General features: G+C 43.8%; 1 protein-coding gene across 2 annotated transcripts in view; it reads right to left on the reverse strand.

Annotated features, from left to right (window-relative positions):
* The window catches only part of LOC134969625 (hepatocyte nuclear factor 4-beta-like), a 188,726-nt gene that overhangs the window by 132,254 nt on the left and 39,003 nt on the right, over positions 1-17,469 (reverse strand). For both annotated transcript variants that reach the window (XM_063945694.1, XM_063945695.1), the window contains exon 2: positions 14,845-15,016. In XM_063945694.1, coding sequence (XP_063801764.1) covers positions 14,845-15,016 — 172 coding nt within the window. The remainder of the gene's footprint in view (positions 1-14,844; positions 15,017-17,469) is intronic.

Consider the following 17,469-nt stretch of genomic DNA (forward strand, 5'->3'; position numbering starts at 1 on the left):
CATGAAGTGGGCGTTTCTGGGTGGCTGGGAGTGTTCGGAAAAACGCAGGCGTGCCAAGGAAAACGCAGGCGTGGCTGGGCGAACGCTGGGCGGGTGTGTGACGTCAAATCTGGAACTGAATAGTCTGAAGTGATTGCAAGCACTGAGTAGGTTTTGAGCTACTCTGAAACTACATGAAAAATGTTTGCAGGCGCTCTGCGATACAACCATTCGCACTTCTGCTAAGCTAAAATACACTCCCAGTGGGCGGCGGCATAGTGTTTGCACGGCTGCTAAAAACTGCTAGCGAGCGATCAACTCGGAATGACCCCCAGTGTGACTATGTATTAGCTGTACATGTGGTTCTTAGTACTGACAGTGTGACTATGTATTAGCTGTACACGTGATACTAACTGACAGTGTGACTATGTATTAGCTGTACATGTGGTTCTTACTGACAGTGTGACTATGTATTAGCTGTACACGTGATACTAACTGACAGTGTGACTATGTATTACCTGTACATGTGATTCTTACTGACAGTGTGACTATGTATTACCTGTACATGTGATTCTTACTGACAGTGTGACTATGTATTAGCTGTACACGTGATACTAACTGACAGTGTGACTATGTATTAGCTGTACATGTGGTTCTTACTGACAGTGTGACTATGTATTAGCTGTACACGTGATACTAACTGACAGTGTGACTATGTATTACCTGTACATGTGATTCTTATTGACAGTGTGACTAAGTATTACCTGTGCATGTGATTCTTACTGACAGTGTGACTATGTATTACCAGTACATGTGATTCTTACTGACAGTGTGACTAAGTATTACTTGTACATGTGACTCTTACTGACAGTGTGACTATGTATTACCAGTACATGTGATTCTTACTGACAGTGTAACTATGTATTACCTGTACACGTGATACTTACTGACAGTGTGACTATGTATTACCAGTACATGTGATTCTTACTGACAGTGTGACTAAGTATTACCTGTACATGTGATTCTTACTGACAGTGTAACTATGTATTACCTGTACACGTGATACTTACTGACAGTGTGACTATGTATTACCAGTACATGTGATTCTTACTGACAGTGTGACTATGTATTACCAGTACATGTGATTCTTACTGACAGTGTGACTATGTATTACCTGTACATGTGATTCTTACTGATAGTGTGACTATGTATTAGCTGTACATGTGGTTCTTACTGACAGTGTGACTATGTATTAGCTGTACATGTTGTTCTTACTGACAGTGTGACTATGTATTAGCTGTACATGTGATTCTTACTGATAGTGTGACTATGTATTACCTGTACACGTGATACTAACTGACAGTGTGACTATGTATTACCTGTACATGTGATTCTTACTGACAGTGTGACTATGTATTACCTGTACATGTGATTCTTACTGACAGTGTGACTATGTATTACCTGTACATGTGATTCTTACTGACAGTGTGACTATGTATTACCTGTACATGTGATTCTTACTGACAGTGTGACTATGTATTACCTGCACATGTGATTTTTACTGAGAGTGTGACTATGTATTAGCTGTACATGTGATTCTTACTGACAGTGTAACTATGTATTACCTGTACACGTGATACTTACTGACAGTGTGACTATGTATTACCTGTACATGTGATTCTTACTGACAGTGTAACTATGTATTACCTGTACACGTGATACTTACTGACAGTGTGACTATGTATTACCAGTACATGTGATTCTTACTGACAGTGTGACTATGTATTACCTGTACATGTGATTCTTACTGATAGCGTGACTATGTATTACCTGTACATGTGATTCTTACTGACAGTGTAACTATGTGTTACCTGTACACGTGATACTTACTGACAGTGTGTCTATGTATTACCTGTACATGTGATTCTTACTGACAGTGTAACTATGTATTACCTGTACACGTGATACTTACTGACAGTGTGACTATGTATTACCAGTACATGTGATTCTTACTGACAGTGTGACTAAGTATTACCTGTACACGTGATACTTACTGACAGTGTGACTATGTATTACCAGTACATGTGATTCTTACTGACAGTGTGACTAAGTATTACCTGTACACGTGATACTTACTGACAGTGTGACTATGTATTACCAGTACATGTGATTCTTACTGACAGTGTGACTATGTATTACCTGTACATGTGGTTCTTACTGACAGTGTAACTATGTATTACCTGTACACGTGATACTTACTGACAGTGTGACTATGTATTACCAGTACATGTGATTCTTACTGACAGTGTAACTATGTATTACCTGTACACGTGATACTTACTGACAGTGTGACTATGTATTACCAGTACATGTGATTATTACTAGTAGTGTGACTATGTATTACCTGCACATGTGATTCTTACTGACAGTGTGACTATGTATTACCTGTACATGTGATTCTTACTGACAGTGTGACTATGTATTACCAGTACATGTGATTCTTACTAGTAGTGTGACTATGTATTACCTGCACATGTGATTCTTACTGACAGTGTGACTATGTATTACCTGCACATGTGATTCTTACTAGTAGTGTGACTATGTATTACCTGCACATGTGATTCTTACTGACAGTGTGACTATGTATTACCTGTACATGTGATTCTTACTGACAGTGTGACTATGTTTTACCAGTACATGTGATTCTTACTAGTAGTGTGACTATGTATTACCAGTACATGTGATTCTTACTAGTAGTGTGACTATGTATTACCTGCACATGTGATTCTTACTGACAGTGTGACTATGTATTACCTGTACATGTGATTCTTACTGACAGTGTGACTATGTATTACCTGTACATGTGATTCTTATTGACAGTGTGACTAAGTATTACCTGTGCATGTGATTCTTACTGACAGTGTGACTATGTATTACCAGTACATGTGATTCTTACTGACAGTGTGACTAAGTATTACCTGTACATGTGATTCTTACTGACAGTGTGACTATGTATTACCTGTACACGTGATACTAACTGACAGTGTGACTATGTATTACCTGTACATGTGATTCTTACTGACAGTGTGACTATGTATTAGCTGTACATGTGGTTCTTACTGACAGTGTGACTATGTATTACCTGTACATGTGGTTCTTACTGATAGTGTGACTATGTATTACCTGTACACGTGATACTAACTGACAGTGTGACTATGTATTACCTGTACACGTGATACTAACTGACAGTGTGACTATGTATTACCTGTACATGTGGTTCTTACTGATAGTGTGACTATGTATTAGCTGTACATGTGGTTCTTACTGACAGTGTGACTATGTATTAGCTGTACATGTTGTTCTTACTGACAGTGTGACTATGTATTAGCTGTACATGTGATTCTTACTGATAGTGTGACTATGTATTACCTGTACACGTGATACTTACTGACAGTGTGACTATGTATTACCTGTACATGTGATTCTTACTGACAGTGTAACTATGTATTACCTGTACACGTGATACTTACTGACAGTGTGACTATGTATTACCAGTACATGTGATTCTTACTGACAGTGTGACTAAGTATTACCTGTACACGTGATACTTACTGACAGTGTGACTATGTATTACCAGTACATGTGATTCTTACTGACAGTGTGACTAAGTATTACCTGTACACGTGATACTTACTGACAGTGTGACTATGTATTACCAGTACATGTGATTCTTACTGACAGTGTGACTAAGTATTACCTGTATACCTGTACACGTGATACTTACTGACAGTGTGACTTAGAGATGAGCGGGTTCGGTTTCTCTGAATCCGAACCCGCACGAACTTCATGTTTTTTTTCACGGGTCCGAGCGACTCGGATCTTCCCGCCTTGCTCGGTTAACCCGAGCGCGCCCGAACGTCATCATGACGCTGTCGGATTCTCGCGAGGCTCGGATTCTATCGCGAGACTCGGATTCTATATAAGGAGCCGCGCGTCGCCGCCATTTTCACACGTGCATTGAGATTGATAGGGAGAGGACGTGGCTGGCGTCCTCTCCGTTTAGAATAGATTAGAGAGACACTTGATTTACTAATTTTGGGGAGCATTAGGAGTACTCAGTACAGTGCAGAGTTTTGCTGATAGTGACCACCAGTTTTATTTATAATCCGTTCTCTGCCTGAAAAAAGCGATACACAGCACACAGTGACTCAGTCACATACCATATCTGTGTGCACTGCTCAGGCTCAGGCCAGTGTGCTGCATCATCTATTATCTATATATAATATTATATATATCTGATTATCTGTCTGACTGCTCAGCTCACACAGCTTATAATTGTGGGGGAGACTGGGGAGCACTACTGCAGTGCCAGTTATAGGTTATAGCAGGAGCCAGGAGTACATAATATATTATATAGTGAGTGACCACCAGACACACAGTGCAGTTTATTTAATATATCCGTTCTCTGCCTGAAAAAAGCGATACACACAGTGACTCAGTCAGTCACATACCATATCTGTGTGCACTGCTCAGGCTCAGGCCAGTGTGCTGCATCATCTATATATATATTATATATCTGTCTGACTGCTCAGCTCACACAGCTTATAATTGTGGGGGAGACTGGGGAGCACTACTGCAGTGCCAGTTATAGGTTATAGCAGGAGCCAGGAGTACATAATATTATATTAAAACAGTGCACACTTTTGCTGCAGGAGTGCCACTGCCAGTGTGACTAGTGACCAGTGACCTGACCACCAGTATATATAATATTAGTAGTATACTATCTCTTTATCAACCAGTCTATATTAGCAGCAGACACAGTACAGTGCGGTAGTTCACGGCTGTGGCTACCTCTGTGTCGGCACTCGGCAGCCCGTCCATAATTGTATATACCACCTAACCGTGGTTTTTTTTTCTTTCTTTATACATACATACTAGTTACGAGTATACTATCTCTTTATCAACCAGTCTATATTAGCAGCAGACACAGTACAGTGCGGTAGTTCACGGCTGTGGCTACCTCTGTGTCGGCACTCGGCAGCCCGTCCATAATTGTATATACCACCTAACCGTGGTTTTTTTTTCTTTCTTTATACATACATACTAGTTACGAGTATACTATCTCTTTATCAACCAGTCTATATATTAGCAGCAGACACAGTACAGTGCGGTAGTTCACGGCTGTGGCTACCTCTGTGTCGGCACTCGGCAGCCCGTCCATAATTGTATATACCACCTAACCGTGGTTTTTTTTTCTTTCTTTATACATACATACTAGTTACGAGTATACTATCTCTTTATCAACCAGTCTATATATTAGCAGCAGACACAGTACAGTGCGGTAGTTCACGGCTGTGGCTACCTCTGTGTCGGCACTCGGCAGCCCGTCCATAATTGTATATACCACCTAACCGTGGTTTTTTTTTCTTTCTTTATACATACATACTAGTTACGAGTATACTATCTCTTTATCAACCAGTCTATATATTAGCAGCAGACACAGTACAGTGCGGTAGTTCACGGCTGTGGCTACCTCTGTGTCGGCACTCGGCAGCCCGTCCATAATTGTATATACCACCTAACCGTGGTTTTTTTTTCTTTCTTTATACATACATACTAGTTACGAGTATACTATCTCTTTATCAACCAGTCTATATATTAGCAGCAGACACAGTACAGTGCGGTAGTTCACGGCTGTGGCTACCTCTGTGTCGGCACTCGGCAGCCCGTCCATAATTGTATATACCACCTAACCGTGGTTTTTTTTTCTTTCTTTATACATACATACTAGTTACGAGTATACTATCTCTTTATCAACCAGTCTATATATTAGCAGCAGACACAGTACAGTGCGGTAGTTCACGGCTGTGGCTACCTCTGTGTCGGCACTCGGCAGCCCGTCCATAATTGTATATACCACCTAACCGTGGTTTTTTTTTCTTTCTTTATACATACATACTAGTTACGAGTATACTATCTCTTTATCAACCAGTCTATATATTAGCAGCAGACACAGTACAGTGCGGTAGTTCACGGCTGTGGCTACCTCTGTGTCGGCACTCGGCAGCCCGTCCATAATTGTATATACCACCTAACCGTGGTTTTTTTTTCTTTCTTTATACATACATACTAGTTACGAGTATACTATCTCTTTATCAACCAGTCTATATTAGCAGCAGACACAGTACAGTGCGGTAGTTCACGGCTGTGGCTACCTCTGTGTCGGCACTCGGCAGCCCGTCCATAATTGTATATACCACCTAACCGTGGTTTTTTTTTCTTTCTTTATACATACATACTAGTTACGAGTATACTATCTCTTTATCAACCAGTCTATATATTAGCAGCAGACACAGTACAGTGCGGTAGTTCACGGCTGTGGCTACCTCTGTGTCGGCACTCGGCAGCCCGTCCATAATTGTATATACCACCTAACCGTGGTTTTTTTTTCTTTCTTTATACATACATACTAGTTACGAGTATACTATCTCTTTATCAACCAGTCTATATATTAGCAGCAGACACAGTACAGTGCGGTAGTTCACGGCTGTGGCTACCTCTGTGTCGGCACTCGGCAGCCCGTCCATAATTGTATATACCACCTAACCGTGGTTTTTTTTTCTTTCTTTATACATACATACTAGTTACGAGTATACTATCTCTTTATCAACCAGTCTATATATTAGCAGCAGACACAGTACAGTGCGGTAGTTCACGGCTGTGGCTACCTCTGTGTCGGCACTCGGCAGCCCGTCCATAATTGTATATACCACCTTACCGTGGTTTTTTTTTCTTTCTTTATACATACATACATACTAGTTACGAGTATACTATCTCTTTATCAACCAGTCTATATATTAGCAGCAGACACAGTACAGTGCGGTAGTTCACGGCTGTGGCTACCTCTGTGTCGGCACTCGGCAGCCCGTCCATAATTGTATATACCACCTAACCGTGGTTTTTTTTTCTTTCTTTATACATACATACTAGTTACGAGTATACTATCTCTTTATCAACCAGTCTATATATTAGCAGCAGACACAGTACAGTGCGGTAGTTCACGGCTGTGGCTACCTCTGTGTCGGCACTCGGCAGCCCGTCCATAATTGTATACTAGTATCCAATCCATCCATCTCCATTGTTTACCTGAGGTGCCTTTTAGTTGTGCCTATTAAAATATGGAGAACAAAAATGTTGAGGTTCCAAAATTAGGGAAAGATCAAGATCCACTTCCACCTCGTGCTGAAGCTGCTGCCACTAGTCATGGCCGAGACGATGAAATGCCAGCAACGTCGTCTGCCAAGGCCGATGCCCAATGGCATAGTACAGAGCATGTCAAAACCAAAACACCAAATATCAGTAAAAAAAGGACTCCAAAACCTAAAATAAAATTGTCGGAGGAGAAGCGTAAACTTGCCAATATGCCATTTACCACACGGAGTGGCAAGGAACGGCTGAGGCCCTGGCCTATGTTCATGGCTAGTGGTTCAGCTTCACATGAGGATGGAAGCACTCAGCCTCTCGCTAGAAAACTGAAAAGACTCAAGCTGGCAAAAGCACCGCAAAGAACTGTGCGTTCTTTGAAATCCCAAATCCACAAGGAGAGTCCAATTGTGTCGGTTGCGATGCCTGACCTTCCCAACACTGGACGTGAAGAGCATGCGCCTTCCACCATTTGCACGCCCCCTGCAAGTGCTGGAAGGAGCACCCGCAGTCCAGTTCCTGATAGTCAGATTGAAGATGTCAGTGTTGAAGTACACCAGGATGAGGAGGATATGGGTGTTGCTGGCGCTGGGGAGGAAATTGACCAGGAGGATTCTGATGGTGAGGTGGTTTGTTTAAGTCAGGCACCCGGGGAGACACCTGTTGTCCGTGGGAGGAATATGGCCGTTGACATGCCAGGTGAAAATACCAAAAAAATCAGCTCTTCGGTGTGGAGGTATTTCACCAGAAATGCGGACAACAGGTGTCAAGCCGTGTGTTCCCTTTGTCAAGCTGTAATAAGTAGGGGTAAGGACGTTAACCACCTCGGAACATCCTCCCTTATACGTCACCTGCAGCGCATTCATAATAAGTCAGTGACAAGTTCAAAAACTTTGGGTGACAGCGGAAGCAGTCCACTGACCAGTAAATCCCTTCCTCTTGTAACCAAGCTCACGCAAACCACCCCACCAACTCCCTCAGTGTCAATTTCCTCCTTCCCCAGGAATGCCAATAGTCCTGCAGGCCATGTCACTGGCAATTCTGACGAGTCCTCTCCTGCCTGGGATTCCTCCGATGCATCCTTGCGTGTAACGCCTACTGCTGCTGGCGCTGCTGTTGTTGCCGCTGGGAGTCGATGGTCATCCCAGAGGGGAAGTCGTAAGCCCACTTGTACTACTTCCAGTAAGCAATTGACTGTTCAACAGTCCTTTGCGAGGAAGATGAAATATCACAGCAGTCATCCTACTGCAAAGCGGATAACTGAGTCCTTGACAACTATGTTGGTGTTAGACGTGCGTCCGGTATCCGCCGTTAGTTCACAGGGAACTAGACAATTTATTGAGGCAGTGTGCCCCCGTTACCAAATACCATCTAGGTTCCACTTCTCTAGGCAGGCGATACCGAGAATGTACACGGACGTCAGAAAAAGACTCACCAGTGTCCTAAAAAATGCAGTTGTACCCAATGTCCACTTAACCACGGACATGTGGACAAGTGGAGCAGGGCAGGGTCAGGACTATATGACTGTGACAGCCCACTGGGTAGATGTATGGACTCCCGCCGCAAGAACAGCAGCGGCGGCACCAGTAGCAGCATCTCGCAAACGCCAACTCTTTCCTAGGCAGGCTACGCTTTGTATCACCGCTTTCCAGAATACGCACACAGCTGAAAACCTCTTACGGCAACTGAGGAAGATCATCGCGGAATGGCTTACCCCAATTGGACTCTCCTGTGGATTTGTGGCATCGGACAACGCCAGCAATATTGTGTGTGCATTAAATATGGGCAAATTCCAGCACGTCCCATGTTTTGCACATACCTTGAATTTGGTGGTGCAGAATTTTTTAAAAAACGACAGGGGCGTGCAAGAGATGCTGTCGGTGGCCAGAAAAATTGCGGGACACTTTCGGCGTACAGGCACCACGTACAGAAGACTGGAGCACCACCAAAAACTACTGAACCTGCCCTGCCATCATCTGAAGCAAGAAGTGGTAACGAGGTGGAATTCAACCCTCTATATGCTTCAGAGGTTGGAGGAGCAGCAAAAGGCCATTCAAGCCTATACAATTGAGCACGATATAGTAGGTGGAATGCACCTGTCTCAAGTGCAGTGGAGAATGATTTCAACGTTGTGCAAGGTTCTGATGCCCTTTGAACTTGCCACACGTGAAGTCAGTTCAGACACTGCCAGCCTGAGTCAGGTCATTCCCCTCATCAGGCTTTTGCAGAAGAAGCTGGAGGCATTGAAGAAGGAGCTAAAAGGGAGCGATTCCGCTAGGCATGTGGGACTTGTGGATGCAGCCCTTAATTCGCTTAACAAGGATTCACGGGTGGTCAATCTGTTGAAATCAGAGCACTACATTTTGGCCACCGTGCTCGATCCTAGATTTAAAGCCTACCTTGGATCTCTCTTTCCAGCAGACACAGGTCTGCTGGGGTTGAAAGACCTGCTGGTGAGAAAATTGTCAAGTCAAGCGGAACGCGACCTGTCAACATCTCCTCCTTCACATTCTCCCGCAACTGGGGGTGCGAGGAAAAGGCTCAGAATTCCGAGCCCACCCGCTGGCGGTGATGCAGGGCAGTCTGGAGCGACTGCTGATGCTGACATCTGGTCCGGACTGAAGGACCTGACAACGATTACGGACATGTCGTCTACTGTCACTGCATATGATTCTCTCAACATTGATAGAATGGTGGAGGATTATATGAGTGACCGCATCCAAGTAGGCACGTCACACAGTCCGTACTTATACTGGCAGGAAAAAGAGGCAATTTGGAGGCCCTTGCACAAACTGGCTTTATTCTACCTAAGTTGCCCTCCCACAAGTGTGTACTCCGAAAGAGTGTTTAGTGCCGCCGCTCACCTTGTCAGCAATCGGCGTACGAGGTTACATCCAGAAAATGTGGAGAAGATGATGTTCATTAAAATGAATTATAATCAATTCCTCCGCGGAGACATTGACCAGCAGCAATTGCCTCCACAAAGTACACAGGGAGCTGAGATGGTGGATTCCAGTGGGGACGAATTGATAATCTGTGAGGAGGGGGATGTACACGGTGATATATCGGAGGGTGAAGATGAGGTGGACATCTTGCCTCTGTAGAGCCAGTTTGTGCAAGGAGAGATTAATTGCTTCTTTTTTGGGGGGGGTCCAAACCAACCCGTCATATCAGTCACAGTCGTGTGGCAGACCCTGTCACTGAAATGATGGGTTGGTTAAAGTGTGCATGTCCTGTTTTGTTTATACAACATAAGGGTGGGTGGGAGGGCCCAAGGACAATTCCATCTTGCACCTCTTTTTTCTTTTCTTTTTCTTTGCATCATGTGCTGATTGGGGAGGGTTTTTTGGAAGGGACATCCTGCGTGACACTGCAGTGCCACTCCTAGATGGGCCCGGTGTTTGTGTCGGCCACTAGGGTCGCTAATCTTACTCACACAGTCAGCTACCTCATTGCGCCTCTTTTTTTCTTTGCGTCATGTGCTGTTTGGGGAGGGTTTTTTGGAAGGGACATCCTGCGTGACACTGCAGTGCCACTCCTAGATGGGCCCGGTGTTTGTGTCGGCCACTAGGGTCGCTAATCTTACTCACACAGCTACCTCATTGCGCCTCTTTTTTTCTTTGCGTCATGTGCTGTTTGGGGAGGGTTTTTTGGAAGGGACATCCTGCGTGACACTGCAGTGCCACTCCTAGATGGGCCCGGTGTTTGTGTCGGCCACTAGGGTCGCTAATCTTACTCACACAGCTACCTCATTGCGCCTCTTTTTTTCTTTGCGTCATGTGCTGTTTGGGGAGGGTTTTTTGGAAGGGACATCCTGCGTGACACTGCAGTGCCACTCCTAGATGGGCCCGGTGTTTGTGTCGGCCACTAGGGTCGCTAATCTTACTCACACAGCTACCTCATTGCGCCTCTTTTTTTCTTTGCGTCATGTGCTGTTTGGGGAGGGTTTTTTGGAAGGGACATCCTGCGTGACACTGCAGTGCCACTCCTAGATGGGCCCGGTGTTTGTGTCGGCCACTAGGGTCGCTAATCTTACTCACACAGCTACCTCATTGCGCCTCTTTTTTTCTTTGCGTCATGTGCTGTTTGGGGAGGGTTTTTTGGAAGGGACATCCTGCGTGACACTGCAGTGCCACTCCTAGATGGGCCCGGTGTTTGTGTCGGCCACTAGGGTCGCTAATCTTACTCACACAGCTACCTCATTGCGCCTCTTTTTTTCTTTGCGTCATGTGCTGTTTGGGGAGGGTTTTTTGGAAGGGACATCCTGCGTGACACTGCAGTGCCACTCCTAGATGGGCCCGGTGTTTGTGTCGGCCACTAGGGTCGCTTATCTTACTCACACAGCGACCTCGGTGCAAATTTTAGGACTAAAAATAATATTGTGAGGTGTGAGGTATTCAGAATAGACTGAAAATGAGTGTAAATTATGGTTTTTGAGGTTAATAATACTTTGGGATCAAAATGACCCCCAAATTCTATGATTTAAGCTGTTTTTTAGTGTTTTTTGAAAAAAACACCCGAATCCAAAACACACCCGAATCCGACAAAAAAAATTCGGTGAGGTTTTGCCAAAACGCGTTCGAACCCAAAACACGGCCGCGGAACCGAACCCAAAACCAAAACACAAAACCCGAAAAATTTCAGGCGCTCATCTCTAGTGTGACTATGTATTACCAGTACATGTGATTCTTACTGACAGTGTGACTATGTATTACCTGTACATGTGGTTCTTACTGACAGTGTAACTATGTATTACCTGTACACGTGATACTTACTGACAGTGTGACTATGTATTACCAGTACATGTGATTCTTACTGACAGTGTAACTATGTATTACCTGTACACGTGATACTTACTGACAGTGTGACTATGTATTACCAGTACATGTGATTCTTACTGACAGTGTGACTATGTATTACCTGTACATGTGGTTCTTACTGACAGTGTGACTATGTATTACCTGCACATGTGATTCTTACTGATAGTGTGACTATGTATTACCTGTACATGTGGTTCTTACTGATAGTGTGACTATGTATTAGCTGTTCATGTGGTTCTTACTGACAGTGTGACTATGTATTAGCTGTACATGTGGTTCTTACTGATAGTGTGACTATGTATTACCTGTACATGTGATTCTTACTGACAGTGTAACTATGTATTACCTGTACACGTGATACTTACTGACAGTGTGACTATGTATTACCTGTACATGTGATTCTTACTGACAGTGTAACTATGTATTACCTGTACACGTGATACTTACTGACAGTGTGACTATGTATTACCAGTACATGTGATTCTTACTGACAGTGTGACTAAGTATTACCTGTACATGTGATTCTTACTGACAGTGTGACTATGTATTACCAGTACATGTGATTCTTATTGACAGTGTGACTAAGTATTACCTGTACATGTGATTCTTACTGACAGTGTGACTATGTATTACCTGTACACGTGATTCTTACTGACAGTGTGACTATGTATTACCTGTACACGTGATTCTTACTGACAGTGTGACTATGTATTACCTGTACACGTGATTCTTACTGAGAGTGTGACTATGTATTACCTGTACATGTGATTCTTACTGAGAGTGTGACTATGCATTACCTGTACGTGTGATTCTTACTGACAGTGTGACTATGTATTACCTGCACATGTGATTTTTACTGAGAGTGTGACTATGTATTACCTGTACACATGAGTCTTACTGACAGTGTGACTATGTATTACCTGCACATGTGACTCTTACTGACATTGTGACTATGTATTACCTGCACATGTGACTCTTACTGACAGTGTGACTATGTATTACCTGTACACATGGGTCTTACTGACAGTGTGACTATGTATTACCTGCACATGTGACTCTTACTGACAGTGTGACTATGTATTACCTGCACATGTGACTCTTACTGACAGTGTGACTATGTATTACCTGTACACGTACACATGATTCTTACTGACAGTGTGACTATGTATTACTTGCACGCATACACGTGATTCTTACTGACAGTGTGACTATGTATTACTTGCACGCATACACGTGATTCTTACTGACGGTGTGACTATGTATTACTTGCACGCATACACGTGATTCTTACTGACGGTGTGACTATGTATTACCTGCACGCATACACGTGATTCTTACTGACGGTGTGACTATGTATTACCTGCACGCATACACGTGATTCTTACTGACGGTGTGAATATGTATTACCTGTACACGTGATTCTTACTGACAGTGTGACTATGTATTACCTGTACGTGTGATTCTTACTGGTAGTGTGACTATGTATTACCTGCACATGTGATTCTTACTGAGAGTGTGACTATGTATTACCTGCACATGTGATTCTTACTGACAGTGTGACTATGTATTACCTGCACATGTGATTCTTACTGACAGTGTGACTATGTATTACCTGCACATGTGATTCTTACTGATAGTGGGACTATGTATTACCTGTACATGTGATTCTTACTGACAGTGTGACTATGTATTACCAGTACATGTGATTCTTACTGACAGTGTGACTAAGTATTACCTGTACATGTGATTCTTACTGACAGTGTGACTATGTATTACCTGTACATGTGATTCTTACTGACAGTGTGACTATGTATTACCTGCACATGTGATTCTTACTGACAGTGTGACTATGTATTACCTGCACATGTGATTCTTACTGACAGTGTGACTATGTATTACCTGCACATGTGATTCTTACTGACAGTGTGACTATGTATTACCTGCACATGTGACTCTTACTGACAGTGTGACTATGTATTACCTGCACATGTGACTCTTACTGACAGTGTGACTATGTATTACCAGTACATGTGACTATGTATTACCTGTACACGTACACATGATTCTTACTGACAGTGTGACTATGTATTACCTGCACGCATACACGTGATTCTTACTGACGGTGTGACTATGTATTACCTGCACATGTGATTCTTACTGACAGTGTGACTATGTATTACCTGCACATGTGATTCTTACTGACAGTGTGACTATGTATTACCTGCACATGTGATTCTTACTGACAGTGTGACTATGTATTACCTGCACATGTGATTCTTACTGATAGTGGGACTATGTATTACCTGTACATGTGATTCTTACTGACAGTGTGACTATGTATTACCAGTACATGTGATTCTTACTGACAGTGTGACTAAGTATTACCTGTACATGTGATTCTTACTGACAGTGTGACTATGTATTACCTGTACATGTGATTCTTACTGACAGTGTGACTATGTATTACCTGCACATGTGATTCTTACTGACAGTGTGACTATGTATTACCTGCACATGTGATTCTTACTGACAGTGTGACTATGTATTACCTGCACATGTGACTCTTACTGACAGTGTGACTATGTATTACCTGCACATGTGACTCTTACTGACAGTGTGACTATGTATTACCTGCACATGTGACTATGTATTACCTGTACACGTACACATGATTCTTACTGACAGTGTGACTATGTATTACCTGCACGCATACACGTGATTCTTACTGACGGTGTGACTATGTATTACCTGCACGCATACACGTGATTCTTACTGACGGTGTGACTATGTATTACCTGCACGCATACACGTGATTCTTACTGACGGTGTGAATATGTATTACCTGCACGCGTATACATGATTCTTGCGAACACTTCTCCTGAAGAATCCTTTGCATCCGTCACAGCTGGAAGCCCCGTAGTGTTTCCCAGTAGCCCGATCTCCACAAATAGCGCAGAGAGAGCTGACGCCATTACTGATAGAACCTGGGCTCGCCGACTCCACTGCAATAATTTCTGTGGAGAAGAACATGGAGCACAAAGTTATAATGTGTGTGCAGGCGCCAGGCACACTTATAATCACTTCTCTCTCATGGTTAGAGGACAACCTTTAGTCAGTCACAGCTTTAGAATGCTAAGAGCAAGGCAGAGCTTTTCCGATTGGCCGACTTCTGCGTCTGCAATATGTGAGGCTCCTGTCACCGTGGTGATGGAGGATTATCACGTAAAACACACATATGTGTAAATTGAAGTTTATGCATCTAACTCAAATAAGTAAAAATGATAGCCAAAAAAAAATGTTTCTAATGGGCCCTACACACTCTGCGATCCGCCGCCGAGCTGCCCGACGGCAGATACGGCCGGCGGGCAACCCGGTGGCGGGGGAGTGAGGGGGTGATTGAAGTTTCTTCACTCCCCCCGTCACCCGTCTCTATAGCAATGCATGCTAACATGGACGAGATTGTCCATAATGGCCTGCATGCATAAGCGACCCGGCACCAACGATTAACGGGCGCGGGGCCACGCATCGTTACTCGTTGGTGCCTGCACACTGCACGATATGAACGAGTTCTCGTTCATTGATGAACGAGAACGTTCATATTGTGCAGTGAGATTTGTAAGTGTGTAGGGCCCATAAGTAAGCCGGGGGGGGTGGGGAGGGGGGTGGAAGGGTGGGGGGGTTATTCTATTCTTGGCGATATACAAGATTTGCCGTTATGAAATGTCAAATCACATCCATCTACATCACGAGTTTTATCCTGCACCCCATGGAGGTGTGTAGGAAGACTTGCTCTGCTGACGTTACCGTAACTGACTGATATTAGCCATACCGATACCTCTAGAGGCGCTATTATAGCTGGAGCTATTAACTTATCATTTTATTTATTATATTACCAAATGCCTAGATACCCTGGGGTGCCGCGAGGCTCTGGCAGGGGTGCTCAGATTGGTGGTGCAGGGCCAAATCAAATTATTTATGGTCAAAGTAATAGGCAAAACCAGTGCTGGTGGCTGCCAATCATATAACATGTGGACAAACAGAAGCACAACTGTATACCACACATAACTGACCCTAAGGGGTCTATTCATGAAGCAGTGAAAAGTGAGGAGAAGTGAGCCAGTTGAGAAGTTGCCCATGCAACCAATCAGTGTTGAGGTAACATTTTTAAAATGCATTCTGTAAAATTATACGTAGCAGCTGATTGGTTGCCATGGGCACCTTCTCCACTGGCTCACTTCTCCACACTTTTCACCGCATCATGAATAGACCCCTAAGTATGACAGGTGGGCACAATTTACTTCATTTAATATTTCTTTTCCAAACTTATCAATAAAAATCTTTTATGCTAGGGGTGCCATGAATAAGATGCTTATACTATAGGGCGCCGTGATTCAGGAAAGTTTGGGAACCACTGATTTAGATACAGATGGAGTCGTGCTCATCTGAGGTGGCTCCATTGCATACGAGCGCTCCTGGAGTGACTAGGCGATCCATCCGCCTAGTCACGCCGGGAGCGCACTGAGATGCTCCCATTCTAATGAATGGGGTGCGTGCGCGCCACGGACGTGTGCGTTCCCCGGACTCGGCGTTAGGCGCGCCCGCACAGACAGAGCCACGATTAGCGTGGCTGCATCTGTACTAGTGTAATGATGGAGCTCTTTTTGGAAAGTAGCCAGGTTAACTTTAGAAATCTGGATCATAATACTCCGTTACCTAGAACACCTGTAAATGATAAAACATTATTCTATCCGTGTTACTTACATTGATATATTGGTAGTTATGTACTTACGCTATGACTAGCTGATAGTGTTTGTTTTGTATGTTTACGCCTGTGGACACTTTGTGGCGCCTCGTACAGCACATTAAAGGAAATAATATGAGAAATCACATTAAACACCCGTTGTCATAAATTGACGCTAGAACCATTTGTGTGAATCTATTTCAGATGGGATGAAAGACATTGAAAAATTATCTTTCACCAAGTCACCTGGAGTCCAAAATGTGCTGTAATAACAGCTGGTGTGTCAAAGCCAACGGTAGTTACCAATACATCACTGTACTCCGTCATAAAGAAAATATCACATTTTCAGACTACAACAAGGAAACAGCTGGGTATGTATGTTATGAGAGGGGTGTGGTCAAAAAAATACAGGCAGTGGGATCCCGACAGTCAGGAGACCGAAAGCGGGATAACAACGGTTACAATCCCGACACATCCCGGAGGTAAGTATCGGGAGTAGGTGTTAGGGTGGTTGTGTGAGGGGTTAGGGTTGGCTGCAGGGGTGGTGGCAGTTAGGGTTAGGCTGTGGGATGGAGAGGTTACGGTTGGGCTGCTAGAGGGGATGGTCAGGGTTAGGCTGCAGGTTGGGGGTGAGGGTTAGGCTGCCTGGGAAGGGTGTGGTAGGGTTAGACTGTGGAAGGGGGGGGGGGGAGGGGGTTAGGGTTAGGTTGTGGAAGGGGGGGGGGT

The sequence above is a fragment of the Pseudophryne corroboree genome, chromosome 11 (genome assembly GCF_028390025.1).
Source record: "Pseudophryne corroboree isolate aPseCor3 chromosome 11, aPseCor3.hap2, whole genome shotgun sequence".
In the NCBI taxonomy this organism is placed as follows: domain Eukaryota; kingdom Metazoa; phylum Chordata; class Amphibia; order Anura; family Myobatrachidae; genus Pseudophryne; species Pseudophryne corroboree.